We start from the raw sequence: 26,921 nt of genomic DNA, 5'->3' as shown, positions 1-26,921 counted from the left end.
TTCCCCGAGACCCACAGGCCTGTGCTTCTACCTGTGTGGGAGCGGTCCTTGTCACACGGGCATGCTGATTTTGTCTGAGGAATTCTGAAACCGAAGGGAAGGAAGCGAACTTTTCCAGGGTGACCATGACCACAGCCCAGGCCAGGCCCTGGGTAACAAACTCTTGGTCCTCCATACCGCTTGCATACGCCTCACCATGAGCTCAGGCATTTGAGTGAGTAACTGAGGTGTGAGAGGGGAAGCCCCTGGCCTAAGGTCACAGGCTCTGGAGCAGCACTCCTGTGGTTACTACGGTGAGTAGGGCCCCGGAGCCACAGTGGTAGACACTCACTGAAGGATCTTCTTGACCACCTCCACGGCAGGGTCTTCAATCATGGGCCTCCCCATGCGGGTTGGTTGGGCAAAGGACTCAGGGGCAACAAGGCCCACCTTGGCTTCCTCCTCAAGGGCCTCTGAAGACACGTGGATGTCACTCTCCATTTCCATATCCGTCAGGATGGTGTCCTGCAGTCCAGAGAGAAATTCTAAGTCGAGGGACCACGGTTTCAGGAGGCAGCAGATACTGTCCACTGCCCTCTGGTCCGAGTGAAGCTGCCTGGCTGCTCTGTAACGGGGTTGTGCTCCTGTTCCAGGTATGTCCAACTGATGTCTTGACCACATGAATGGAGACAAGACTAAGAGTGGCCACCTGCCTGTGAGAAAGGGCAATAACGATGTCCACAAAGAGTAAGTCTGGCTGTTCCGTCGTTTATTCTGAGTCTCCTCTCCTGTCAGGCCTTTGCAAGGCCACAGGCTGGAACCTGGAGCCTCTGTATGGCCATGAGCAGTGTAGGTAATGGCTGTGGGGGAGGGGGTGACCTGGCCGCACAGTAGGGAAAGCCCCCCATGGAAGAGTATAGCCAAAACCTGTCAGTGAGAGCCGAGGCAGCAGCAGCCTACTCATGCAGCATTGGCTCTTGGGTTCCCTGGGAGTGGCTGAGAACGTCACGGCAAAGCCTGAGGTGGGGATGGGGGAAGGGGGCAGGTCATGCAGGCTCTGCCCATGCCAGTGCTCAGTCTCTGGCAGATAGCTCCTCAACCAGAGACCTTACCTCGTGGTGGGTGGACTCATGGGGAAGTGGGAGGTACTCCAGGGCCAGTAGTCCCACCTAGACCAGAAGGCAAGAGATTCCTTTGCCTGGGAGAAAGGGATGAAGGGCACTGGTGACAGACCGTGGAGGTGCCTGTGTGACTGACTGGCTGAAGGGTTTGGATTCGACACTGAAGGCAGGAGAATGGTGGAGTTATTTGGGCCTTTGCTGCTGGACAGGGACTGGGTATCAAGTTGGGGTGTTGGGGGTCGGGGGGGTGGGACATCGTAGCTAGAGGAAGAGACATTGGGAAGAGCCAACCTCTTGTTGGAGGCTGAGGATGTGACTGTGCGTGGCACACGGGAAGGCAGAGGCTGGGGTGGACGGATTTGATTGAGACCACATGCACGGGCTAACTTGAGAGCCTTTGATGCCAAAGTCAGCTGAGCTCTGACTCCACAGTGTGCCATCCTTCCAGAACATCCCAGCAGGCCTGATGAATCCTGGGCATCCCCTCTCCTCTCATGCTGCTCTAGATCTCATGGGGTCTCCTGGGAGCCCAGACTATAGCTTGCCTGCCCTTTGCCCGATCTCTCCGTGTTCCTTACCGTAAAGACCTCCTGAGTGATGCACACCACATCCAGGCTGCAGTTGAGGTACTTAATCCTCTGGCTCAGTTTTTCCTTCCAGGATCGGACAAAGACAAGGAGGTCATCTGTGGTCACCATCTAATGGGAATACAGAGGGAGAGAGCCCCAGAAAACAGACGGGGTCACCAGAAGTCCAGGGACAGGGGCTTATCCAGGGAAGGTCAACATTTGGTTCTTCCAAGTCCCCTCTCTTATAGGAAATGGTCGTGGAGGAGTTGGGGGGGGAGGGTGACTGGCTGGCTCTCCTGGGCAGCTGTCCTCAGGTGGCAGATCCTTCACTGATGGGGAAGTTCTGTTCCTGGTCTTGTAGGTTCAGCTACAGGCAAGTGATTCAAAACTGCTTGACTTAGTTTCCTCATCTGTAAGATGGGGATATGGAACACCCCCCAGTGTCTCCTCTAGCTCTAAAATTATATGTTTAAAGGACACATTTGGTCCAGCTGGCAAGGGTGTGGGGCGTTGTTGTGCAGGAGGGCTGACTGTCCGTCTCTAGGCGTTCCCCTTAGCAGCACCCTACAGTTTCAGGCATGCACCCTCAACCATCTTTATCCTCACCATGCAAGACTTTAGCATTGTTTCCTAATCATTGCTCTGCAGACTATAAACCAGGCTCCTCCTTCCACACAGGAACGGGTCACCCAGCTCACACTCTCCCCCTCCCCCTCCCCCCCCCACCTAGTAGGAGGCTGGGGAAGTCTCCTGACATCCACCCAACACTCTCCTCCCCACCTAGTGGGAGGCTGGGGAAGTCTCCTGACATCCACCCAGTAGGAAAGAACCGGTGGAGCTTGGGAGGGGAAGAAATGAATCTAAAATGTTGCTATTCTGGACAGTCAGGACTTGCCTAAAGGACCTATTAAAGGTCCTAGCAGGAAACTAGTTTGCCCCTTGATACCAGGAAAGGGAGACCAGGGAAGTGATGGATAAGATGTAGGAACCACCTTCCATCCACACAGCATCTCTTCAGAGTGATTAACTCAATGGATGTGTAGGAAACCATATGAAGAAAAACAGTGGGACCGAGAGTGTCTCTGTCTCCAGAGGGACATCCATTCTGCACATGATGCCCTATGGGAACTTTTCTCAAGAATCATGTGCCATACCATACAAAAATTTGCAATGAAGATAGAAAAATAAATGTCCTCTTGGGGCTCATATCAATGGAAACACAGCCTGGAGCAGACAGGAGAGAAACTGAGCAGGAATTCTTCTCTCTTCTTCTCTGCTCTTGTAGGCCAGGTACCCAGCTCTGGGGGCATCTGAGTGAGCTGCCCAGAAATACCTTGTGAGACCAGGGCACATATGGATTGGGGCAGAGGTAGGCACTCATGGCCAAAAAAACAAGTATGCACACACCGAGAGACCTGCTCTGCTGACTGGGGGATCCAGAGACACTCATAAACACGGTCCTGCTGAACTCCACTACAATTCCAACTTTTCACAGATTAGACAGTGAACACATCAGTTCATGTGCTGTGATGAAAAGGAGTACAGAGCGCCTGCTTCTCTCGTTCACTGCAGAGGGGGAGGCCTGATGGCATTGCAGAGGGAAGTGGAGTCCCCAGATCCAGTCTCAGGCCCCCACCCTCACTAACCTCTGCACGCTCATCTGAGGCTGGTAGTGGGGTGGGGGTGGGGTTGCTTGTTTTTTTCTTTCTGCCTTCCACTGAGTAACACAGAAGTTAGCCATCGAGGCTCAGAGACACCCCACCCCCTCTGCGCTGGAGACATCTGGTACCCAGCTGCAAGTCTACACCACTTTGCCATTCTTGACTGGACACATTCAGAACCTGTGAGGCACTCACGCCCTTATCTCCCCGCTGCTCTCGACACGTTTGTATCTTGCACTGAAGCTGCTCCAGAGAAGAATTTAATCCTTCCGCTTGCAAATTGGACTTGGCCACCTAGAAAACCAGTTTTGAGATTCTGTTTTTTGACTATCCATCAAGAACAGGAAAATGGTCTTCAAGATACACAAGAACTTGACTAAACACTGAAAAAACAACAGTGAGCGTGTACAGCCATTGATATGATATCAGAAAGTAGATCAATACAAGTTTCAAAGGTTTGTTTCCCTATCAAATAGGTATGGTTTAAATGAAACTGGTGCCATGGAGTGTGGTCAAGTATGTAAGACCCACCAGAAGGCATACAGAGCTTTGGAACACCCACACTCGGTTACAACATTCCAGCTTACAGGACACCTGAGGACATAGGCAGTGTCCTGGGTAAGGATGCTTCTTACAGTCCTGGGCAGGCATCATGCTGAAAGAGGATTAAAAAAACAAAACAAAACACACACACACACACACACACACACACACACACACAACGAAAAACAAACAAACAAACAAACAAACAAAAACATGACAGCCCAGCCACAACAGGAAGGCTACTCAAAGGGTATTTATGAAGAATCTTTAAAGAGTATGCAGGGGCAGCCGGGCAGTGGTGGCGCACGCCTTTAATCCCAGCACTCGGGAGGCAGAGGCTGGTGGATCTCTGTGAGTTCGAGGCCAACCTGGGCTACCAAGTGAGTTCCAGGAAAGGCGCAAAGCTACACAGAGAAACCCTGTCTTGGAAAAAAAAAAAAAAAAAGAGTATGCAGGGGCCTGGAGAAATGGCCCAGTGGTAAGAGAGCCTGCTCTGCTGTCTAAAGGAAGCGAGTTCAAATCCTCTGGACGCACACAGAAAGCTGGGCACGGCCATTGGTGCTGGCATTCTCAGAACGGGGAGCCGGCAAAGCAGTGAGCTGGCTCAGTGTTGGACACTATCTCAAGGCTATGGTAAGTAGGAGAATGACAGGAAGGTGCCAACACCCACTCTGGCCTCTGTGCATGTGTGCACACACACTCACATATGTGCGTCCCATGTACACTACCACACACAAAATAAAGAATACACTGCTTATAAAGTCACATAAATCACACGCCAGCTTGAACAGATGCCCATCTTCTCACATGTAGAATCAATCATAAGTCAGCATCTTAAACAGAACTTGTGACTGTGGAGCCTGGGAAGACGGCAAGGGTAATAAAGTACCAGCTAAGGAGTATGACTATGCCACAGAATCACAGCTGGCTGCTGTCACCTTGTGTTTCTCTGCCTTTCCAGGGCTGTCCCCACTTCTGAGTTGTTTGTATGGTTCCCAGTTCACAGATGGGTAAAGCAGTTCCCTCAAGTGACGGAGCAGGTGACCATGGCTGGGTCTAATCTCAACAGGAGCAGGTGACTGAGTCACAGAGCTTGGGAATCTCAGCAAACACTTCTTTTGCCAGAATGTCGCCCAGTCTCAGGAGACAGACAGGTCCTCCTCAGTTTGGCTGGCCCCACCCTAGAAGGTCCTCAGACACTGTTCCTTGAATGCATGCTGGCCTAGAGACGCAGGAGCTAGCTCTCTGGGTAGTGAGGGAGAGGAACCCATGACAGAAGCTGTAAGCCGCTCACAGAGGTTGCAGTGAGAACAGAAGCTGGCGTTATAAGGAAGAGGAAGCACTTCAGTGGTCGAGCCTACAGCACTGAGGAGGATGAATTTGAAGGCTTGTGGTTGTGTATAAGACAACCAAGGGGGGTGGACAAGAAGAGGAGTGGGTTCTGGGCCACTGAATGCCGCCTGGCTGGCCCTGTGATGGGAACGGATAAGTCGCTGCTGTCCTTCAAACATCCCTGCCTCACATAGCTGGTTACATCAGACTAAAGCACAAGTAAGCCGGCTTCTCAGAAGCAGCCTCCAGTAGCGATCCCTCACACGCCCTAGAGACAGGGAGCCCCATGTGAGATAACCAAGAAAGACACAGCTACGTCTTGGTGGCCTGGTGGAGTTAGCTCTGCCATGATAGAGCTACACACTGGTCACGCAAGTGTGAGAACAGAGAGAGGTCAGCATAATAAACAACAGGACACCTTCTTAAGGTCAGGTAGCAACACCAGTTAATGACCAGCAGCTAGCTGATCGTAGAGGTTAATAACTAACACAACCAGCATCAGAGAGGGACAGAGGAGGGCTTCCGTCGCCCCTAACTCAGTGTGCGGCCCAAGAACAGCACGTGTGTGTCTCTCTTGTTAGGCTCAGGAGACATGGGTTCTGGGATTGACCTCAGGACCTGCTGTGGGTCAAGCGCTTTAAGGACTGAGCTTTCTCTCCAGCCCTTGTCTCGGTTTCTTTTATCTCTAAAATGGAGATAAAAGCAGTCCATCTAGTTCTTACATGGACAAACAATGCTACATAAAGTAAGTTAGGGACTGTGGAGTGCAGTCACTCAGTGGCTGAAGTACCCCGGGACAGACGCCACACTGCTGGACAGACACCACACTGCTGGACAGTGAGTACTGGTGTGCAGGTGTGTGTGTGAGACGCGTGTCCACTAGACGGAAGATGGACCTGTCCTACCTGACACTTGATGTTCACTTGCAGATTCGTCATCAGCCGTTGGATTTTCTCTACGAAAATCAGGTCTGAAGATAGGTTATGGAATTTACTCTCAAATTTGTTGATGACGTCATTGGCCTGTTAAGGAAGGGTGAGGAGTAAATTGGAGTGAACTTGATCTGGAGCATTAGACCCTGGAAGGAGGGGGAGCTTAAGTTCCCTTTCTTCAGAAGTGACAGCCCCTGGCAGGCAGTCCTGGAGGCTCTTTGGAGGGAGGAGAAGGAGCTCCCACCTGGTCCAGGTAATCCGTCTCCATTTTTTCCATGTGGATCATGATTAAACTCTCAACAAACTCGATCCGGGTGGCCTCCTTCTCCAGCCGATGGCACAGTGACTCAATCTCTTCAGGGGAAAAGTTGCCCCCCTCTGAAAACAATCTGAGAGCAAGAGGGAGAAGCAAAGGCCACCAGTCAAACTGAGCGGGCCTGCACACCCCAAGGCCGTGGCTTTGGATCTGAGCACAGGTGATGGAAAGATAAACGCAGGTTATGCAAATGCAGGGGCAGCAAAAGGAAATGCTGTGCAAACTCCAGACAAGGAAGCTAAGCATGGAGCTCAGTGGCAGCATGCCTGTCTAACATGCAGGAGGCTCTGGGTTCGATTCCTAATACCAGTGAGTGAGTGAGTGAGTCACTGAGTGAGTGAGTCACTGAGTGAGTGAGTGAACGAATGAAAAACCCACATAAGGAGGAGAAGTCTGCAGTCTCCAGTTGAAGTGAAACTAGAGGGTCCCTTGGGATGTGGGTGGTGCCAAAGCTGATTGACCTGGAGACGTTGATGCTGAGCCTCCATGACTGCACCGGGGAAGAGCCAGCTGGGTCCAGGGGGTGGCACTTTCGGTGTGGGATTGAGTGACACATGAACCCTACCAGGTTCCAGGATCCTGAGATCCCAGGGCAAGGGGGAAGAAAAGCTCTTTCTAATCTGAGATTCTGTTTACCAACTGAACATGTGTTCTCCAGAAGGACAAAATGAAACAAAACCTCAAACAGATTATTGTAATTGGTCCTGAGGAGGTATTGCCCCAAGTGGTCCAGTAAAAACAAACATGGCTCTCTGAAGGAATGCCATGTAAGTCCAGGCCTCAAAGAGGATGCTGCAGATAAAAATCCAAGAGAAACAAGTGACATCTAGTCACAAGGAAGTAAGACACCATAAATAAGAAGCAAAGGACAACAGGGAGCAGAACATAAGAGATGTTACAATGATCTCACAGAAATTACAAAATAACCAAATGTAAGATAAGATGTCTAAAGAAATAAAAGAGACCCCCTGCTTCCTGAAGACAGGCAGCGTGACCAGCCCCCTCACGCTCCATGCCATGCCTTCCTGCTGTGGTGGGCTATCACTCTGTAAGTCTGAGCCAACGTTTACCATTCCTTGAGTTGCTCCTGCCAGGTGTTTTACCATAGCAACAAGTAACTGACATAGAAAATTAGCAGGAAGGGAAGCTTGAAAACACAAGCAGGAAGCAGTCAATTTGGAAAAAAACGATATAACCAGGAAAGGATATTGTAACAGTTAAATTTTAAACCTCAAGGAATAGCCTTTACATTTTTATTTATGAAATTGGGGGGGGGGCATGATGCATGTGTGGTTAGAGGAACTTTTTTTTAAAGATTTATTATGTATACAGTGTTCTGCCTGCATGTACACCTGCCGGCCAGAAGAGGGCACCAGACCAGATCTCACATAGACGGTTTTGGTTGCTCGGAATTGTGGTTGCTCGGAATTGAACTCAGGACCTCTGGAAGAGCAGCCAGTACTCTTACCCTCTGAGCCATCTCTCCAGTCCTAGAGGACTATCTCAGGAGGCAGTTCTCTCCTGCCACCTTGTGGGATCCTGAGACCAAACTCAGGTCAGCAGGCTTGTATACAAGTGCCCCTACCTGCTGAGCCAGCTCACCGCCCCAAGGACCAGATCTCTCAGGTGAGCAGACACCGTTACAGAGGGAGGCTAATGTGAACACATCTGCTAGAATGGAGCTAAGATACAGGAGAGGGATGCAGGCGCCTGCGGGACAGAGGTGCCTGAATAACACGTCAAACAAATGCAAGCCTTGCAGACACTGCCACGGACAGTGCATGCTGTGACTCGTGGGCATGGGCGGAGACTGTCACACAATCCGGTGGTTAGCCTTCACTGTGCGCCTCCCGGGATCTGGAATCGTCAAGGGACACAGCGCTGGGCATGTCTGTGAGGCTTTCCCAGAAGTTTCCCTGAGGAGGGAAGACCCGTCCTAACTGTAGGCGGTACCATCTGGGTCCTAGACCGAAGAAAAAGAAAAGGGAAAAAAGGGGTGGGGTGGGGTGGGGAGGAAGCCAGCTGAGTACCAGCAGCCATTTCTTTCTGTGTTCTGACTATGGAGGCAATGTGTAACCAGCTGCCTCGTGTTCCTGTCACCACGCACAGACCATGTCACCCTCAAATCATGAGCCAAAGCAACCCCTTCTTCCTTAGGTCACTTTTTCAGGTATTTGTCATCATAATGAGTAAAATAATTAACAGGCATTAGTAGGATTCTACTTCAGAACAAACCCAGCAATGTTTGCTCACAGAACGTGTAGAAAACACATTTTTGGGAGGATGTCTATTTTTAACTTTTATGTTTATTTATGCTAAATGAATAAAAGATTTTTCAAATGATCTTCAAAAATTTCAAATTTCAAAACGATATAAGCTTTAAAAAAAAAAAAAAAAAAAGAATCCAGGAGCTAGAGATGGAGAGATGGCTCAGCAGTTAAGAGCACTGGCTGCTCTTGCGGAGGACCTGGTTTAGTTCCCAGCACCCATGTGGTGGCTCACAACAATATGTAACTCCAGTTCTAGGAGATCTGATGCCCTCATCTGGCCTCCAAAGGCATCAGGTATTGTGGGATATTTGCACACTGTGTGAAAATATACTACTGTGATTGGTTTAATAAAGAGCTGAATGGTCAATAACTAGGCAGGAGGTATAGGTGGGACTTTCGGGCAGAGAGAAAGGAAATAGTAGATGAATCTAAGTGTGTACGTGAGAGACACCAACGAGACTTGGAGGGAGTCAGACATACAGAATGAAAGAAAGGTAAAAAGCCACAAGGCAAAAATATAGATTAATATAAATGGGTTAACAAGTTATAAGAGCTAGTGGGACAAACCTAAGCTACGGCCGAGCTTTTATAATTAATAAGAAGTCTCTGTGTCATTATTTGGGAGCTGGAGGCCAACAACAAAACTTGCTACAATAAGACATGCCATATGTGGTGCACATACGTGCACACAGGCAAAACACTCAAACGCTTTGAAAAATGGATCAAGTATAGCTTGTTACAAATGTAAAAAGCTAAATCTGGTATTAGAGTCAGGCAGGAATGAGCAAAGACCGTGGGGAAAGGCAGAGGGGAAGAAGGGCCAGTGAGCATACAGAAAGACACCATCATAGTTACTAGGGGGCTGCAGACCAAAACCATACACTGCCTCACGTCCACTGCAATTTAAAAAGAAATTCACAATAAGTGTTGGTGAGGCTTCAGAGAAACGAGAACTCCTGTGCTGTGCTAGTGGGAATGTAAAATGGAAGTCACTATAGAAAACAGACATGAAAACGACCCCTCAAAAGAAAAGGGATGGGGCCACCACGTGATACAGCTGTTCTCTTTCTGGGAATGGGTCCACCGGACTTGAAAGCAGGACCCAAGCAGATATCTACAGTGTCTCTTGTACCACTATTCACAATCACCCAAAGGTGTAAACAGCCACATACTCATCAATAGGCGGGTGGAAAAATAAACTGTGGCGTGCAACACAACACAACGGAATATCGCTCAGCCTTCGAAAGGAAGAATGCGTTGACACAGGATATAACACAGACGAGCCAACCTCAAAGAGGATACGTGCAATCGAAACACACAGGGAGGGGAGGGCAAACACGGGTCTCCCTCTCCAGGAGGTAGCCGGAGGAGCTGACTTTTCATTTATTCTCTGACAGTTTCATGCCCGTAGCTAACGAATTTCAATCATAGTAACCCCCATGGCCCTCTCTCGTCCCTCCTCACCCTCCTGGTACCCACTTCCGCAGCTCTTGCACATGTGTGACCCACGGAAGTTAATTAGGGTTGCTTGTAGGAACGTGGACGGGGTGGGGGAGGGTCTTGTTTACAAAAACACGGTAACAATTCAGTGGCACCCTACTGAAGAAGGGGACACACAGAAACCATTGACTGTCAGCGGTCCCCCACGGAAGGGGCCTCTTGAGTCCATCCCCCTCCCAGGATGAAATGTCCAATGGGCTCAGTCCTGTGCAGGTCTCCCCCCCACCACCCCCTTGGGTAGCCACAGCTCAGTGAGTTCCCGGGGCAATAGACGTGCCCAGAACACGTCTTTTAATAGCACACTTCCCCATCCTCCAAAGCTCCATCTTCTGTGGAGATCTGGAGGAGGTGATTATAGGGCTGGCATGGAACAGTCGGCTTCATAGAGACGGGAAGTAAAATGGTGGCGGCAGAGACATGGGATGTTTATGGTACAGAGTTTTGGTCTGTGATGATAGGAAATTCTAGTGCCAGTGCTGGTGATAATAGCACTTCGCATAATACCACTGACCAGCACGTCTGAAAATGGTTAAAAAGAAGCTAGGAGAGAAACATGGCCCCCTCCCAAGAGCAAACCCTGGTGGCTCCCAGAGACATAAGATACCCACTGGTCCCCACCTGCAGTGCTTGACAAAGTCAATGTTGGTATAGCGGAGTTTGCCCAGACTCTCCTCCAGGTACTGCCGGAAGCTCCGCAGGGACACCTGGATGACATCCACGTAGCTCAGCAGCTCCCGGTGTAGTGTTTTGGTGAGACTCACCAGCCTGTGGGGACACAGGAGATGTAGGCGGTGGTAAATGACCAGCCTGGGAGGCAGGAAAGGCCTGGTGGGAATCCTGAGCCTCTCGGATTCACCGCCCAACTCCTCTGGCCAGCAAAGAAACACTGGAAAGGAAATTAAAAGACAGGTGTGGTGGTACAAGCCTGTAACCCCAGCACCCATGGGGCTGAGCCAGAAGGATCACAAGTTCTAGGCCAGCCTGTATGACAGTGAGCTCAAGACCTACCTGGACAATTTAGTGAGACCCCCTCCTCAAAATAAAAAGTAAGAAGGCATTGTCAGCAAATTAGTAAAGGAGTCTCAGACTCTACTGAGTCCTCGTCCCACCAGCAGACCACCTGACTCCCCAGCAGACAGACCACCTGACTCCCCAGCAGACAGACCACCTGACTCCCCAGCAGACCACCTGACTCCCCAGCAGACAGACCACCTGACTCCCCAGCAGACCACCTGACTCCCCAGCAGACAGACCACCTGACTCCCCAGCAGATAGACCACCTGACTCCCCAGCAGACCACCTGACTCCCCAGCAGCCCACCTGACTCCCCAGCAGACAGACCACCTGACTCCCCAGCAGACAGACCCCCTGACTCCCCAGCAGACCACCTGACTCCCCAGCAGACCCCCTGACTCCCCAGCAGACAGACCACCTGACTCCCCAGCAGACAGACCCCTGACTCCCCAGCAGACAGACCCCTGACTCCCCAGCAGACAGACCACCTGACTCCCCAGCAGACAGACCACCTGACTCCCCAGCAGACAGACCCCCTGACTCCCCAGCAGACAGACCACCTGACTCCCCAGCAGACCACCTGACTCCCCAGCAGACAGACCCCCTGACTCCCCAGCAGACAGACCCCTGACTCCCCAGCAGACAGACCACCTGACTCCCCAGCAGACCCCCTGACTCCCCAGCAGACAGACCACCTGACTCCCCAGCAGACAGACCCCTTGACTCCCCAGCAGTGTGGCACCCTCACCCTGTGCCCTCCTGAAACAGAAGTTACTTCTCTGCATAAGGGCCCCCCGAATCGGCTGCCCCTGTGACTGACGGCTGCAGAGATACCTGCCATGGTCCTTCCTGTCACTCGAATGAGGCCCCTGCCTTACATCTCTGAGTGGCCTTGCTGGAGCCTCTTGCTCTACCTGCCCTGCAGATGCCCCTTCCCTAAGTTTTGGCAGGCACCTATGGGTTCATCAGCAACGCCCTTCTAGACAGACAGGAAGCCCTTCCAGATGCCCCCAAAGGGAAACAGTCTTTATCAACGTGGACATTTCCGAGCACAGCATCCGCACCTTGCACACGGCCTGTGTGTATGTACTTCTCCCATCCCAGGCTCTGCACCCGCTGCCTCACCCACAGCCAATGCTGCCCATGGAATCTGTTGTTGTTGTTGTTGTTGTTTTCTTTGCTCTGGTGAAAAGGCAGCTCAAAAGCAGGCTCCCCAAAGCTTTCTGCTCCTTTGCCAGAAGGAGCTGGGCTTCTAGAGCCAGGCCTGGGAAGAAGACACCCCAGCCCCTTACTTTTGGCTCTTGCTGGCGTTCAAGAAGATGTGCTCCATGTCGTAGATCTTGCGGCGGAAGTTTTTGCTCCGCACGGCTTGCTCCTCTTGGAACTGACAGAACATCAGTCTCTCTTTCTTCAGGGTCTCGATCACACCTGCACAGTGGTTGTCCAGCCTCTCCCGGTGAAGCAGGAGCTCCGCTGCAAGAGGGCAGGAAGAGCTGCGTCCCTCTGAGGCCACTCCTTCCTCGGAATGGGGCCACCGGCTGCATCTCCTAGGCCAGCCCAACAGGAACCACGCCTGTCAGGCAAGGACCCTTCCCATGCCCCGGCTGCCCTCTCCAGGGTGGGACGGGATCTGGACTGGGACCCCGAGGAGGCCAATGAGCACCCACCTCAAGGTCCCATACTGGAGAGGGGCTGTGAGCCTGCCCTCCCTGCTGGAGGAGCCCTGCTGCTGATCGGGCAAAACTAGGGATAGAGAGAATCCCCGGGAGCGGAGGATGGCTGGAGGTGTTTGGGGGAGCACTGAGATCTCGGTAGGGGTACCTCAACAAGCACAAAGCTGGGAAGTCTTGATCTGTTCCATTACACCAATGAATACTATGCCCAATACCCCAAATTCCAACTGGCTCCAAGGTGAGGTAGAACGTAAAAGGATCAGGTCTCCAGAGCCCCTTCAGAGGCCTTTATGGCAAGCAGAGAGCCCCCACATCTCCCACCTGAGTGTGCTGCTGCCTGGAGTGATTGACAGAAGGGCTGTTCTAACAAAAATACATAGAGTTCTACAAAAACAAATGGCGTCGGCAGACCAGAGACACCCGTACACCCGTGCTTACTTCCTCACTGTTCACAGTAGCTAAGGTGGCCTAGGTGGCCATCAGCACACAAGTGGCCAGCTGCACTGTGGTGTGTAGGCGAAATGGAATTCTACTCAGCCACGGAGGAGAACGAAATCATGTGATTTTCAAGTAAATGGGCAGAACTGGAGATTATGTTAAGCAAAACAAGCCAGTCTCTGAAAGTTCAATAGCACATGTTTTCTCTCATACGTGAAATCTAGATATTATATGAATGAATATATATCTACATCTATCATCTATCTATCTATCATCTATCTATCTATCTATCTATCTATGTATCATCTATCATCTATCAATCAATCAATCAATCAATCAATCATCTATGAATGACATAAAACAAGCAAGGGGACTATTTTGAGGAAGGAAGGGGACCAACAGGAGCATGAATAGGGACAAAAGATGGTAATGGGAGATGAATATGGATAAAACACAATGACATACACATACATGAATGAGAAAAATGCCATCATGAAACCCATTATTCTGTATGACGGTTAACTTTTTTTTTTTTTTTTAGAGGGGGGAGGTTTCGAGACAGGGTTTCTCTGTGTAGCCCTGGCTGTCCTGTAGACCAGGCTGGCCTTAAACTCAGAGATCTACCTCCCGAGTGGGGGATTAAAGGTGTGTGCCCGGCTGATAATTAACTTTTTTTAATTTAAAAGCAGTGTGGAGCTGGGATTCATTGTTGCGGTCTGAGCGTCCAAGCTGAGCATCGGGCTGGGGAGCCAGAGCGGCCAACGGGGCCAGCCTCCGGTGCAGTCCTTCCTTCCATCCCTCCCTGCATTTAGTTCAGTTTTCCAGAACTCGGGGCCAGCCTCCGGTGCAGTCCTTTCATCCCTCCCTGCATTTAGTTCAGTTTTCCAGGACTCGAGACTGCACATCTCAGGGCCTGCCACCACCACTGCTCCGGGCCACGGGAGTTTGGATGGGATCACGTGGAGGCTCCAGGAGAGCCTTAAGTGGCTATGGATTCAAGTGAAGCGTCCACAGAGGGTCACGTAAGAGTCCGACTCTATCTGTGTGCACCTCCCCATTAGTGGAGCTTCCTACCGAAAAAAGAAAAGGTTTGTCTTTCCAAGACCAATGATCGGGTGAAAATAATGACTTCCACCCCGGGGCATCACATCTCAGACCACCCGTGGCTCCTCCCTACCCATGTCAGTACATTCTCCTATAGAGGAGGGGAGGGAGGGAGGGGTAAGGGCGTCAGATGATCTGTTCAGAGTTATACAGCCAGAGAAAGTGAACCTGAGAGTTCTGGATTCTAAGCTGGAGACTTGCTGCTAGAGCATCGCCCAGACAGGTGTGTATCTGACAGGTGTGGGAGGAGACCTGAAACCCAAGAGCAACAACAGGACAACACTCTTCCTTTTGCCCCTGACACTCTACAAAGGAAGGGAGGGAGGAAGAGAGGGAAGGAGAAACACCCATGAGTGTGAGACACGGAGACTCCCACAATTCTGAGGCTAGCTTGGGATACATGATGAATTCTGGCAAACCTAGGCTACCAAGTGGAGATCTTGTTTCAAGAAGAAAGAAAGGAGAGCGGGAAGAGAGAGAGAAGGAGAGGGGGAGGGGAGGGAGGGAGGAAGATTTTAAAATCTCATATGCTGATACTGGGCATGCCTTCCAAGTGTGATGACAGCCTAGCATTACACAGGTAAACTGGGGCATTTAAAAAGGAAAAAAGATGAGCTCACGGGTCAGTAGGGGATGTCTGGGGACAAGTGGACCTCCCCAGGATGGCTCTAACCTGCTCTCACATTGTGAATATCCTTCTCCACGTGCTGGAGTCTTGGCTTGTGCAGGTGCAGACGCAGCTCCAGTTCTGAATCCAGTTCGTCAACCTTGGCAGCCACAATGATGCGAGCATTGAGGGCACACTGGTCAAACCACTTCTCCAGATGCTCAAAGAAGCCAGCTCGAACCCTGGGCAGAGAGGAGCAGTCATCTCTGGCAGCAGTCAAGACCAGTCGATCGGCCATACTGAGACCCACAGTCCTTTGTGCCCTCGTGCCTCATTTGTTCCCCATGTACATGTCATCTCATCGAATGGATGGACACCATCCATCCACTAAGACTCTTGTTGGGTGGTTTCCAAACTTGGGCTCTCACAGAGAAGGCCGTGATAAACAACCCTGTGCCTATGTCAAGTTCAGAGGAGCTCAAAGGTTAAAAGACATTGTGGTTTTACATTTCTTCACATCTCCTTAGACCATAGAACACTGGGCTACAGAGGCTTTTTTTTTTTTTTTTAAGACCACAGGTCATTTCTCCACTGTTCACAGTTTTCCATTTTCTTTGTTGATCACTACAAAATGCCACACGAGATATAGCATGCCTTTGGCTTATATCTATAGAGCTTTTGTTTTTTGTTTTTTAAGAAATATAAGGGGCTGGAGAGATGGCTCAGTGGTTAGGAGTACTGTTGTAGTGCCCCTTGGTTTGGCTCTGAGAACCCAGAAGATAGTTAACGATGTGTGACTCCAATTCTTGGGGTTCTGATACCCTCTTCTGACCTCCACAAGCACTGTACACACATGATACACACATACATACATACAGGCAAACATTCATACGAATAAAATAAATAAATCTTTCAAAAATAAAAGAAACTTTAAAGACATAGATATACTAGGAATTAGAAGCCAGAAGTAGATGGCTTGGGGAAAGTATTTCTCTGACAAAGCCCAGACCAACAGAGCACCCTGAGAAGGGCGCAGGGGTTACACTCACCAAGGATATCCACGACTGTGGAGCACTCTGGGACATTTGAGATTCTCTATGGTGTTTTCTCCCCACTACCCTCTCTCTGTTACCTGAGCTTTTAAGTGTTCTAGCTAAAGTGAATCTTCAGCTCTATGACCTCGTGCAGAAAGTCCAGAGTAAGGGAATGTGAATGGGGCCGTTCCCACTCACCGTTTCTTCACTTTCACGATGAGTTTGTGAGGAACGGTCACTTGTTCTACATACTTGGTGCTGAACGCATCGTGGAAGAGCACAACGTGGTAGGAATTCGGCCGTGTGTGTATCCTTTGTTCATCTTCCACAGACAGGAAGGCAAAGTAAGTGTTCCCACTCGCAGTTGTGAAAAACTCCATTTCATCATAGGCCATCTCCTCCAGGCTCTCTTCCTTGTCTTCAGCCTATCCGGAGCACAAGACTTGAAAATCAACCGTCAGCTGACGCACGTGACACCACAGACTGAGCCCCTGAGGTCCAAACAGCCAACGCGAGCTTTCCCTAGCCTCCTCTTCCCCACACACAGTGCTTTTACTTATTTTCACTTGTTTGCAGAGCTGACCTCAGGGCCTATTGCATGCGAGCACTGGATCCCTGAGCTACATCCTCAGCGGTTTTAAAATGGAGAGGTTTCACGTATAAACCTCAGTTCCCCATTCTTTGAAACAGCACCGAACTACACTGTTGGCTGAGACTGAGTAGTGATGGCACACTTTTCACTGCTTGTCATTTTTACCTATGGCCTCCAATCTTCTTTTCTCAACACATGTGTGAACATTTGAGTTTGGAATTATAAAAAAGTCCTATCTACCAGTTCTTCCACAGCAATATAGGAAATATGTCTTCTGTCATTCTGCACCATAGAATTCTGCACACCACGGAATATGCTTTTGTGCATTTGGGTGTGTTTTGAAGACAAGGTTTGTTAACAATGGGCTACTCACCAACCCTCAAATGGGAGGTCCTAGGTGCATTTCCTATTGTTATGATAAAACATCCTGACCAAAAGCAACTCAGGGGAGAAAGAGTTTATTTTAGCTCCCAGTTCCGGGTTACGGACAGGAAGTCAAAGCAGCAGGAGGCTGACGCAGTTTGTCCCATCACATCCCCAGACAAGAACAGAGAGGAATGAATGTGCATCTTCTGCTCATCTGCTTACTTGTGCTCAGCTCATTTCCCCATTCTTACACAGTTTAAAATACCCTGCCTGGGGGATGATGCTGCCCACCGTGGGCTGGGTCTTCCCACATCAATTAATGTAAGATAGACGTGCCCACGGGGCCGACCTGATATAGACGGTCTCTCACTGAGACTCTTTCTAGACGGTTCTAGGTTGTATCAAGTTGGCAATGAAAACTACCCATCAAGGGGAGCTTTTCCTGAATGTTTTGTTTTATATATCTTCCTGTTTATAAACAGGAAGAGAGAAGGATTGAAGTAGGAGAGACTGGGGCAATCTGTGCAATAAACAGGAGGTAAGAAAGAGACCCCGGGGAGAGATGAAGCAAGCCATGTGGAAGATGACTCCAGAATAGGCTGTAGGGGAACGAGAAAAGGAAGGCAATTTTTAAAAATTATTGCTGTGAGGGAAGAACCAGATCTTTGTTGACAAAAATAGAAGGAAATAAATGCTCCTGTAGCTCTTTATCTGGACCTCTGTAGAGCCTGGGCTGTTGGGGTCCCGAGCTTATCTGAATATATGCATAGGATAAACACAGCAGACTTCCTTCATACCCAACAATGAGCCAGGGGCTGCCTTACCTGACCCATAAGTAAGCTCTCTTGAAAGTACTCCGTCACCTCTTCATTCACATCCTCATAGTCCTCCTCCTCGTCTTCCTCTTCCTCTTTTATTTCCTCCTCTTCTTCTTCTTCCTTCTCTTCCTCCTCTTCCTTCTCCTCTTTTATTTCCTCCTCTTCTCCCTTATTCTCCTCTTCTTCCTCTTTATGCTCCTCTTCCTTCTCCTCCTCTTCCTCCTCCTCTTCATCTGCCTCTATCCCCTCCTGCTCTTCTTGAGACTTCACATTTTCTCGTTCCAGGGACGACTCTGAGAAAGTCTCTTTCATGCTCCGAATTTCTTCAGTCTCTTGGATAGACTCTTCTGCCCTGTCACTCTGCGGGAACTTGTCCCGGTGGCCCCGTGCCTCTCCAGCCGTGATGGGTTCTGTCTCTTCCCCGGCTTCCTCTTCCGTCTCCTCTGCTGGCTTCTCGGAACCTGTCTCCTGACCTGTGCTTTCTTCAGCTTTGCGGATTTCCACTCTCGCCCTGTGTTTTTTCTTCAGCTTACTTACTCTCTGCATGTAGATCTTTTCGTGGGTTTCTGTTGGTGACCAATAGTAAAGGATAAGCAGACAGCGGCCAGTGCTGCCTGGACTGGGGCCCCCACCCACAGACGTCCTGGAGTGATGGCAGGGAGACCCGGGCTCAGGTTGTGTTACCTGGTTGCCTGAACTTGAAAGTCACTTCCCCATTCAAATTCTACAGGGAAAAAAACACAAGTCACTACAGGGCCAGCAAAGCCTTTCTCCGGAACACAGTTACTAAAGCTTCATGACTTGAGGTGAAAAGGCTCTGATGTGCCGTGACCAACTCCGTTCACTGGGGCGATTGATGTGTTCTCAGTCCAGGCAAACACTTTCTTTCCCCAATTCCCAGCAGGCTAGCACACCCTGATGGTAAGCACTAGGTAACAGAATCAGGGTTCATTCTGACACAGTCTCAGAAGTAAACCAGAGGAAATGGTGAGCAGCGGGGTGAACCGGATGCACTGGTGTCCAGGGAGGGCGGACAGAACGAGCCTGATTAACATGGTCCTGGGTGAGCTGCTTTTGATGGGATAGAGCTGGTAAGGAACCTCCGAGGGAAGAGGGAATGGGTCCTGGCTTAATTATAGTAGAATCATGTGCCAGTGAGAGACATCATGAATGGAACACAAAGCATTATAGATATTAGACTTTTCACTTTAAGGCTGGAGCCTATCTATCATGTGTGTATGTGAGACAGAAAGAGAAAGAAAGTGGGGGGGTTACTGTGGGGGGCACACATGTGCATGTCAGAGAACAGCCTTGGGCATCAGTCCTCACCTCCCCCCTCGAGACAGGGCCTCCTGACTGTTCACTGCAGTGTCTATCAGAGTAGCTGGCTTCTGAGCTTCTGGGGATCCTCCTGTCTCTGACTCTCATTTCCCCATTGAAGCACCAGAACGACAGATGTGGGCTCCTGTGCCTGGCTTTGTGTGGGCTCTGGGATTTGAACTCGGGCTTTCCCACTCGCCCAGCAAACACTACAGTGCTGCTGAGCCACTTCCCAGCCCCTGACCCTTCTAAACCGAGACGGTCTCTGTTCGGTCTCTTCACCCTCGACATTCTGACACGGTTTCCTACTTTGCAGGATTAAGGATGGCTTCCAAATGGTTTGAAATGCCCTTCCTGGGGAAGGATGCTGCCCACTGTGGGCAGATCAGACAGAAAGCCATCCTCTCCCCTGTCCTACTTACTGAGTGGCCCGGGGTGTACCGTCTGTCCTTGATACCTGTTCGAAGATTTCTCGAATGAAGAAGTGTCGGCTGAGGGTGAAGCTGTAGCAGTTGAGTTCTTTGAGTACGAACCCTGGGTACTCCATCACTTCTTTGGTCAGGAGGATGTGAAAACATTCATACCTGGGGGGGGGGGAGGGGAACTCGTGGGAGACCCTCGCTGGAGCCGCGCCCCCGGGCCTCCGTCTCATAGAAACAGTCTTTGGGCTGCTGTACTGTTTTCCTGATCACACAAGGAGCACATGCTCTTCCCAGAGAATCTGGGAAAGTTTTTCATTTGTAATGTGGGCTCACTTTTCCTGTCCACGATCCTAACTCTGTCCTTGAACTTAATCTATAGTATTCCATCAAACCCTCAACCACCACCAGGCTCAGAAATGTTAGCTGTTTCTCCGGCAAAGCAAACAGGTTCAGGAGCTTACTTAGTTCCCCAAAGATAAACTCCCAGATCTATATGCAGCAATCAGATGGAAGGTGCGTCTATTTCTGTGAGTGGTCCTTACAGAATCAGCTGTGCAGAGGCACAAAAATATAATGCAGTTCACAGAGAACTGTTAGTAATTCTGTATGGGGACCCCAGAGCCAATGAGGAAAAGCTAATCACGAGATGGCTAACATACGGCCACGTATCTTCTAAGTAATTACAGTAGTAAATTCTACACGGTCAATTAAAAATAGATCTATAATTACAGAATATTATATTATTGCATTATATAACTCATCCTTTATTTTTAAAACACTGTACTGGTATGTATCTGTGTCCATAAATGTGCATGCTCATACAAAAGAACAGCAGGGTAAGAATGAGGAGGACATCTCTGTTTGCAGAAGTTGACTTTTCTGTCCCTTCAACAGAGAGTATGCATGTTTACATTTAACAGGGAACCCAGGTTCTTGGCCTTGACATTTCTCACTACAAATTTGCCACAGTTCTCCCTAGGAAATTCTATGGGTTCCTGGGTGAGGAGCAAAGGATTGTTAATGTTCTCCAGTGTTGAGGACACGGCTTTTTATCTGAGTTTGCTGATCACAGCTCTGGTCTCCTGCGCTACCAGGTGTTCCCTTAGTTATGAATCCCGGCCATCTCCTCCTGTCTTCTGAGGTCTGCTCAGCCTACCTGGACTTCATGTTCTTCAGAAAAATCTTGGCCTTTTCCAGGTGCACCTTCAGTGTCTCTTCTTGGCTCTGCTGCCTCAGTTGGTCTAAAAGCTTATCGAGGATGATCTCTTGGGTCTGGCAGCCATTCCCAAAACAAGAGAGGCATGGGTGAGTGTCCAGAGCTGGCAGAATGTTAGTGACATGCAGATCCCACTTTCTCCAGAGCTGAGGTGTAGGCCGAAAGCCTGAGAGGAGAACCAGGTCTGTGACCGCCCTTGCTCTCTCCAGCACACACTGGCAGGCTCTGTTCCTGGGATCTTCTTTTGTCCCCACCCACCTCCCCAAGGACCCACCTCAGAAGAGCCACTTCAGGGACATTTCTCTTGGGCCTTGGCCCTAGAGTCAAGCCCGCACTACACATTTCTGAGGCATCTGTAAGTGACAACTTGGAGCCGGTTCCCTGAAATGCTACCTATACCTCACTTTATCAGACTGCATAGACGAGTTAGCAACCTCCACAACTGGGACTTCAAAAGGCATACGATCTCAAGCGTTAGATACTTGGTGAGCTCAGGATGTGACAGGCATCACTGTCAGCTGCTCCCCTAGAGACTGAGAGCACCGACTGACGCTGCCTCCTCCTCAGAAGAAAGCAACCTCACTTGTCATGTTGGGGGCGGGGCCTAGCCAGTTTCCCCTGAGAAACTTCTCATAAAAGATCCACCATAGTCTTTAATTAGGCAAAGGTCTGCTTTTCCCCTACTCGAACAACTGCATATTAGTAATTCCGGAGTTCACTGTGGGGGCAGGGCACCTGTCTATCACATGCAGTCCTTGGGAGATTTGTCACGCTGTGGTCTTCTTTTAACACTGTGGGGAAAACTTCTCTCTGGCCAGCAGTAAGCTATGGCTCATGATTATACTTTGATCATCTTGTTCACTTTCTTATCATTTATTTACTTAATAAATATATAAATATAATTTATGGTTTTTCTGTGTGTGTGTGTGCGTGCGTGCGTGCGTGCGTGCGTGTGTGTGTGTGTGTGTGTGTGTGTGTTTCTAGGCATGTGAAGGTCAGAGGGCAATTCTTGGAAGAAGCCTCCTCCTGACACTTTATGGGAACCAGGGATTGAACTCACGTCATGAAGCCCTGCATGCAGTCCCGTCTACCTGCCAAACCATTCCACCAGCACCCGGTCATATTATTTTAACGACCCAGACTTTTTCCCATTCAGTCAGTCTGTCTGTCTTTCTGTCTCTATTGCTTGTGCACACACACTCTTAGAAACAGGCTTGATTCACAAGACCTATCACAAGCTCTGGCCTGGTTCAGGATCCTTCTTCTTGCTCCTTCTATTTCCCCCCAAGATCAAGGCAAGCCTTGGTGCCTCCATCCACACACATTTTGCAATTTAAGGGTTTTACATTTGAGTCTAGGATCTATTTTCACTTTTTTTGTTTATGGTGGGTTGTGTGTTTGTTTGTTTTGTTTTGTTGTTGTTAATCTGAAAGCCTGCAGCAGCAGTCCAGGTCCAGCCCACAGCTCCCCACACGGCCCCCGTTTGGGGGCACCTGGTTCTCCTGGTTGTGCTTCTGTCGATGTTGCTCTATCCTCTTCTCCAGCTCCAGCTCTTGGGACAACAGAACACTCTGGTGCCCCTCCCACAGCCTCACAGCCTCCTGGAAGTACCGGAAGAGGTCCGCGCTCTGCAATTCTGTCTGCTTGGCCAAGGCTTCAAAGGAGCTCTGCCAGGGTAGAACACAGAGACGGTTACCCGGAAGGCAGACCAGCCCAGGCCCCAAGGACGACCTGTCCACAGGGCCATGCTTCCCAAGACAGAAGTTACTACCTGAACACCGTCCCTCAAAGTCAGCTTTAGGTTCTGTGTTGGTTAGTTCTGCGTCAGCTTGACACACGCTACAGTCATCTGAGGAACGAGACTCTCAGTTGACATGACACCTCCATAAGATGGGCCCATAGGGTGCTCACCAACCTAAGACAGAGCGCCTGTGTGGCCTGGGCAGGCGTCTCCATGACGGGTAAGGTGACCTGCTGATGGCCCATGCAGCCTAAGTCAGAAGCTCATTTTTTTAGTAAATGGGGGACCTGTAGGGCCCTGGCCCCCGTTTTGGGTAACTGTTGCCTTGCTTGCTGCCCTTGACCTTGATATCCTCCCTATGCTAATTCCCTGCCGGGTTCCACACTCCTCAATGCTTAAGGGAAGTTCCTTGTCTGTGTATCCTGCATAATGGGCGTTAACAGCTTAGATGCAAGATTGTAAAACATAGGTATCGAACTTCTGCCATCCGGGGTTCTCCCATTGTGCTGTAAGCCTGTATTTAAGACTTCCTCCCTCCTTCAATAAACGGCATTCAGCATTAAAAAAAAAAAAAAAAAAAGATGGGCCCAAAGGAAAGTCTGTTGAGCATTTTCTTGATTCATTGATGTGGGCAGGCTCAGGCCACTGTTAATGGTGCTACCACCCCATGGACAGGTGGTCCTGCACTGTAAGACAGCAAGCTAAGCAGACCACGGGGAGTCAGCCAGTAAGTCCCTCACGGCCTCTGCTTCAGCCCCTGTTTCCAGAAACTCCCCAGCACCCCTGTACATACATCCAGGAGCTCCAGCTTCTTCTCCACCTTGCTCTGGAACTCCCCCACCATCAGAAAGAAGGTTGGATTCACCAGGCTCTCTGCTTCTGCTTCGGAGAAAGCTTTCCAGTCCAGCAGCTGCTTCTGCAGGGTGGGAGAGCAAGGCAGAGCTGTGAAGCCCTCGGCTAGCGACGAGCTGCTTCACGTCCCCCACAGGGCTGCAAGGGGCACCCTGACTCCCCTTCATTCTGCTCCTGGATGGGTAGGGTGCAGAGCAGGGCTAGCCAGGCTCTTGGGGCTCAGAACTTTTCAAAATGCCTAGGCTTTTGTAGGTTTTTCATCCAGACACTTTTACCAAGGAGGGGATATTTGACACACTATTTCCCAGATTCCAGAAAATCTGCCACTGTCCTGGACAGGTTGAGAACAAACTCACTGCTTGACCCTGCCCAGAGGCAGGCGGACCAGAGAGAAGGGTGGGGCTGGAGCCAGGGTCAGCACTATCTATGAAGGGGCATTGCGGTGGGCCCTTAGAATATGGCCCCCTGTCTCTGTCAAGGCCCAGTGCTGTGAAGAACACAGCCAAGGATAAAGACAGAGATGGCTTATGAATACACAGATCCATTTCACAGGGGCTTCCAGAGGAAACAATGCCGAGCTAAGCTCTGTAGGCTTCAGGGTCAGCCAGGCAGAAGGAAACAGAATACCCTATGGCCAGTGAGCATCCGGTGCCTCACAGGAAGAAAAGCCTCCGTAGAGGCTGAAGGGTAAGGGACAGGCAGAAAGGGCTGCGGGAGAGGGGCCATCAGGTCCAGTACACCGCTCCTCTTCCCAGGCCGACAGAAAGGGAAGGCTACCTTGCAATCCTGTACGTAGGCCAGGCAATCCTGCCAAATCTTCTCGTACAGGAATCGTACCAGGGTCATGCAGTCCATGTGGTAGTTGTCTCCAGGGGCAGAAAACAAAATGGGTGGAAGGTCAGATGCTCTCCCAAGAAGAAGGGGAAAGTCGGAAGGAGAGGTGTTCCCTTTGCAGAGGGCATCAGCTCTCCCTCAGCAAAGAGCTTCCACAGCGAAGGATGCTCGGCTCAGATTCGTCAGGACAGGGGCTGGTGTCTCCCTCCTCAGAGAGTTCCTAGCACCCCAAGAGGATGACCTCACTTGAGGAGTTCATCTCTATCGGAAGCTTCGGGCTCAGAGGGTCTTCTGGGACACGAAGACCAAGGTGCACATGGAAGTTTTGAATCTGAAGTGTATTGCCAGCTGGTGGTATTATTTTGAAATAATACCCTTTAGGAGGTGAAGCCTAGCTGACCTAAGTAGGTCACTGGGGGGGGGGGGCTTTAACAGTTAAAGCCTTGCCCTGTCCACTGTGATGTGTGGGGTCTCTACCACAGGCTCCCACCATCTTGCTTTCAGCCACGCCTTTGAAATCCTCTAGAACCCTGAGCCGAAACAGACCTTTGCTCTCTTCATTTATTCGTCAAGCATGGTGTCACAGTAACATGAGGGACTAGTGTATGGCCACTGGCCTCCCTGGCTTGTGGTGAACCTCAAGGATAGAAAAATGATTACATTTTCTAAAGTAAGGCTTGGCCCCCTTTTTCCACCAAACGACTGAGCCAGTATTTCAGCTTTGTGTTACGGAGAGCAGACAAACAAGTGTGACCACGGCCTGAACTTACTTCCAAACCAGGCAGCTGGGCTATGGGCTGTGACCTGACACTCTCAATGTGGAGGCTTCTGAACAGTTACCATTTACGGTTCAGCCGTCCTGCTGTGAGCTAGGGACTAAACTGTGAATAGACATGAATTCACAAGGTAGGGGCCGTGATTAGTTCTGTTCATATCTCTGCTTTACAGAGGAGGACACTGAGGCCATGAGATGTCTTGGCTTCCCCATGGTCATGCATCAGGATGCAGCAGAATTGGGCTTTATTCCCATACCTCCAACTGTAAGACTCTCGGGACATGGCCATTGCGCCATCCTGAGAGTTAAGCAGAGGCTTTATGTCTCTATCCCCAGTCTTGGGTCAGGGGTCAGATGTCAGGGGTCAGAATTTGTGGCTAGCATGGCTAGAGCTGTGGACTGGGCAGAGAGCAGAGGAGGGGTCTTCAGGGCTCATTCATCCTAAAGTCCCTGGATGGAGGGGCTACCACGCCTTCTCAGCTACATGAATGGAGGGCTGACTATAAGAAGCTACTACTTGGACAGAGTTCTGGAAGGTTTTGGAAATCTCACAGACATTGCTCACCAAGCTGCTTGTTCAGGGATGTGAGAGTATCATACCACTCAGTCAGCTGGTTTTTGCTATAGTTGGGGGGCAGGAGGTCACTGGGGAAAGAAGAGATGACGGGTAAGCCTTGCACGCACAGAACTTGCCAAAGGGGCCAGCACAGTTAACATCCTGTCAGTACAATACTGAAGGGGCTGAAGAACCTGCTGGGATCTCCTGGTGCCCCCAACGAGCCGCAGAGAAAGGCCCGCTATTATTCCCAAGGTTGCTATCACAAAGACCCTGAGCTTCCCGCGACAGCAGCCTCCCAGTGTTGTGGCCTTCTACCCGCTCTCCAGAGGGCCTCAGGATGAGGCCCAAAGCAGCCTCCTTCCTTCCTCCTCCCTCCTCCCTGGCCACTGCTTCCTAGTGAGCTCTTTGGGCAGGACCAGTATAAGCCTCTTTCCACAGCAAATGAACTATGACCTTCCTTGCCAAGCGGGGGCTGGGGTGGCCAGCCCCGCCCTCCAGCATCAGGAGGTGGCCTGGTGTGGGAGAGTTCCAGGGGAAGATCTAGGCCACATGGCCTCCCTACCAGACCCCCAAAGGTGCTGATCCCCGAGGTCCTTCCTACACACCATACCAGATGGTGCAGAGGTGATCCAGCCTCACTCTTTGAAGGATCTCCTGGTTCTTCAGCATTTCCTCCAGCTCCTTCTGCACAGCCGGGGGCTCCTGGATATTACTGCTAGCCATGAACTCACTGGACAGCCAGACCCCGAGTCACAGAGGGGGGAAGTGGAAGGAGACTCAGGTAAGAACACTCTGAGCCCCATGACCCCGGCCCACACCCCCCAGGCTGTAATGACCCCACCTCAGACCCCGTGACCCAGAACAAGTTCCTCTTCCACTCCGAGCCTTGGACTACAACTCAGAGCTAATGGCAGGTGGCACCCATCCTCATTGGGAACTTGCGAGGACCCAGAAAGATGTCAGACAAGGCCCTGAGCCCCATGTCCCCTGCATCATGGGAAGTGTCCAGGGAAAGTCAGCTGTGGCCACCAGTACTGCTCTCTATTGACTTTTGTAACAGTCCTAAACCTGGGCCCAGACAGGCTCTGTTTATAGAGTGTCTCATTGAGTCATCATTGAGACCCCGCTGCGGGGCTATTAAGGTGCCTACAGTGTGGAGGAGGCAGGCTCGGCATCCCTGGGGACTTCATCAAGGTCACATGGAAGGGCAAGGTGGAGCCTCAGCACCCAGTGCAGAGGTGGGTCCTCCCCTCCTCCTTTCTCCCACAGAGGACACTGTGCAGTGAGTGGTAAGTTTCTCTGGTCCCACCTGGCCCCGTGGTCCCACTCGGCC

At 50.5% G+C, this 26,921-nt stretch overlaps 1 protein-coding gene across 1 annotated transcript in view; it reads right to left on the bottom strand.

Moving 5' to 3' along the window:
* Positions 1-26,921, bottom strand: part of Ccdc180 (coiled-coil domain containing 180) — a 59,767-nt gene that overhangs the window by 18,695 nt on the left and 14,151 nt on the right. Inside the window, 19 exon segments of the mRNA XM_076564151.1 lie at positions 2-84; positions 332-504; positions 1,679-1,798; positions 3,526-3,624; positions 6,111-6,227; positions 6,382-6,526; positions 10,842-10,988; positions 12,530-12,710; positions 15,126-15,301; positions 16,292-16,518; positions 17,876-18,435; positions 18,554-18,593; positions 19,647-19,773; positions 20,768-20,883; positions 22,321-22,494; positions 23,362-23,484; positions 24,198-24,286; positions 25,595-25,674; positions 26,199-26,318. Of these exon segments, the coding sequence (XP_076420266.1) occupies positions 2-84; positions 332-504; positions 1,679-1,798; positions 3,526-3,624; positions 6,111-6,227; positions 6,382-6,526; positions 10,842-10,988; positions 12,530-12,710; positions 15,126-15,301; positions 16,292-16,518; positions 17,876-18,435; positions 18,554-18,593; positions 19,647-19,773; positions 20,768-20,883; positions 22,321-22,494; positions 23,362-23,484; positions 24,198-24,286; positions 25,595-25,674; positions 26,199-26,318 (2,897 nt within the window).

Source organism: Peromyscus maniculatus, chromosome 2 (assembly GCF_049852395.1).
Source record: "Peromyscus maniculatus bairdii isolate BWxNUB_F1_BW_parent chromosome 2, HU_Pman_BW_mat_3.1, whole genome shotgun sequence".
In the NCBI taxonomy this organism is placed as follows: Eukaryota; Metazoa; Chordata; class Mammalia; order Rodentia; family Cricetidae; genus Peromyscus; species Peromyscus maniculatus.
The sequence above is the reverse complement of the archived record's forward strand: the minus strand, read 5'-3'. Positions and strand labels throughout refer to the sequence as shown.